Source organism: Alligator sinensis, unplaced genomic scaffold (assembly GCF_000455745.1).
Source record: "Alligator sinensis unplaced genomic scaffold, ASM45574v1 scaffold280_1, whole genome shotgun sequence".
NCBI classification, from domain to species: Eukaryota; Metazoa; Chordata; order Crocodylia; family Alligatoridae; genus Alligator; species Alligator sinensis.
The window spans coordinates 6,797,154-6,799,601 of NW_005841835.1; the positions used below are offsets into that span (position 1 = coordinate 6,797,154).

Sequence of the window (2,448 nt, forward strand, 5' to 3'; positions counted from 1 at the left end):
CTTAGCTGGGAAGTGCTGTATGTGAAGAGCACAGAATCATGATATACAACATTATCTCTTATTATTTTACTCCCAGGTCTCCTGATTAGTGTTGGTACATTAACTGTTCAAAACCATATAGCTTAACTGTTTTTGTTCCCCCCTCCCCAACTGTTTCATTGCAGATGCAGGGAAGAGAGAAGCAACTCTCAATGAAGACTAAACAGCTGTCTGAACTCTTTTTGCAAGCAATTGGATCCAAAGATGACTTGTTAGTTTCCAGTGAACCATTGGACATTCTTACACACAAGAATGCACTGTGTCTCTGTCTAGCACACACATAATACATCAATGGTACTCCTGGCAGTCTCCAATCACACCTGCATCTAGCAGAAGGAACCCTTGTTTTCTATTTGCCTTTAACTAAGAAAGTAACTGGGGTTTGAGTAAGAGAAGGATACTGCTAAGCCTAATGTTAGTGAATAAGCCAGCTGGCTTTTGGTAATGCTGGTAATAAAGATGACAAGTATTGGAACCAGTGGGGAAAAACCTGAGTCTTATTTGCACTTTATGTAAATTTTCTAGCTCAATGGGAAGGAGCTTTACAAATTAAAATCTGTGGCAGACTGTAGATGGGCTAGGCAAGATACTGAAAATGTGAAATTAAACTAGGTATTTATAAAGGGTCATCTTTTGTTATGCTAAACGTGGGGCCATCGATGGACTGCTAATCACTTTGCGGCACAAAGCATTGGCTTAACTCTTCTATTTTCTTACTTTCTAAGAAGATAATCATCCACGTTGTCATCAAATCGCCTGTATTTTATTCATATTTCAGAAGTTGAACAGCAGCTCTTCAGTTGTTTTGCCTTTGCACAGCACTAGAAATGAAGGGGGAGGTGGTCATGCAGACATCCAATTTTATGAACTGTTCCTTTCTGATCTGAGATGGATCTATGTATTTTTTCCATATATTTTATAAAATGCTGCTTTTCCCCCAAAGATTGGTTAGCTTGGAAGGTCATTGAGAGAAATGCCTTAGGCCTAAAAGCCAATCTACTTTTTTTCTACCTTTACACATCCTCTTTTTTGTATGACAGAAGCATTAATCTAAAAGGTAAAGTTATGTTCAGCAGCCAGACAAATGTAGGATATGTAACAACAGTTGGCTGAAGCACTTCAGGAGCCAGATCCACAAGGGTATTTAGGTACTGAAATCAATGGGAGCATAGGCACCTAAATATGATTTTGAAGAATTTGAATGTAGAATTTGAATGTAACAAACCAAGTAGGACAAAAACACTGTTACACCAAGTAATTATTTTCCCTCCTGCATTTGAGCCATAAGGTGTACAAAGAGAGGATTTGGTTCCAATGAACAAGCACATATTTTCTTTTCCAAGATAATTTTGTTAAGAGTAGCTTCCAAGTTGTCCCAAGGCAACTTAAACTTTTGCAACAGCACTTAATCAGCAGTTCAAGAAGTTCTCACTGTATCTAGAAGAATTTCAGTGGACATACTTACCACATAAATTAGTTGTTTTTGTTTCAAAGTAATTATACACTCATATATACTAACTTTCTCTCTTCCTTAATATTTATTCAAGATTGTGAGTGTATGTCAGTTAGTACTAAGATCTTCCAAGTATATGTTTTTCTCCGCATCCTATATTTCCTCCATGTATAAGAACCCACGATGGCTTTGGTAGAACCTGCCAACTACCCTTTTTCCTTCTTTACTTCAACCATCTCATTAATCATTGATTTACAGTAGATAGGCTTCCTATTGCCATGCCATGATTGGCCAGAGGGGGAGCAATTGTCAGTTCATCTTTTGTCTTCCACAACATTGAGGCATAGAATGAGAATGACAGTTCGGCAGTGTGTAGCACCAAGGTTAAGCTCTTTTGAGGTTATTCAGATTACCTAGCTAGTGACAAAAGGGCAACAGCTATGTAGGGTGTAAAGGCATCAAAATGGTAGTAGGAAATGATTATTTCTGAGGAGAGAAATTTCGTATCCCCATACCTGATATTGAAGACTTAATATAAATATACCATTTTTGGCCAACCCTTCCTACTCACGCTCCTGGAAACCTGTGTGTGATTATTAGGGGTCTGCCCAAACCAAGGAGGCAGGCAGCTGATTTTGTGGGTAGATTGCAGAGCTGGCCACCATTTTTGTGAATTTATTGTGGTGGGGCCCCTCCACATCTCTGGCCAAGTGACTCCACTCCCAGTTAGTTGAGGGCTGTCCATCATGCAGCCCCATTCCTCGCTGCTGATTGGTAGAAGGGTGGGACCAGGTGACAGGCAGCCCTCAGCCAATCAGCAGTGAGGGGTGGGGACCATAGCCATCTTGCCTGCTCACCTTCATGCTGGCAGCCCCCCTCCCCCTTTCTCTGTCTGGTGGGATGTGCACCATGAGGACTGCTGGCTCCCACTGGGGAGCCAGCATTTTATTTTTAGT

The 2,448-nt window shown here is 40.7% G+C and overlaps 1 protein-coding gene across 1 annotated transcript in view; it reads left to right on the forward strand.

Annotated features, from left to right (window-relative positions):
* Positions 1-2,410, forward strand: part of EGLN3 (egl-9 family hypoxia inducible factor 3) — a 36,540-nt gene extending 34,130 nt beyond the window's left edge. The window contains exon 6 of the mRNA XM_025201697.1: positions 165-2,410. Coding sequence (XP_025057482.1) covers positions 165-202 — 38 coding nt within the window. The 3' untranslated portion in view covers positions 203-2,410. The remainder of the gene's footprint in view (positions 1-164) is intronic.
* The last annotated feature ends 38 nt before the right edge of the window (positions 2,411-2,448 follow it).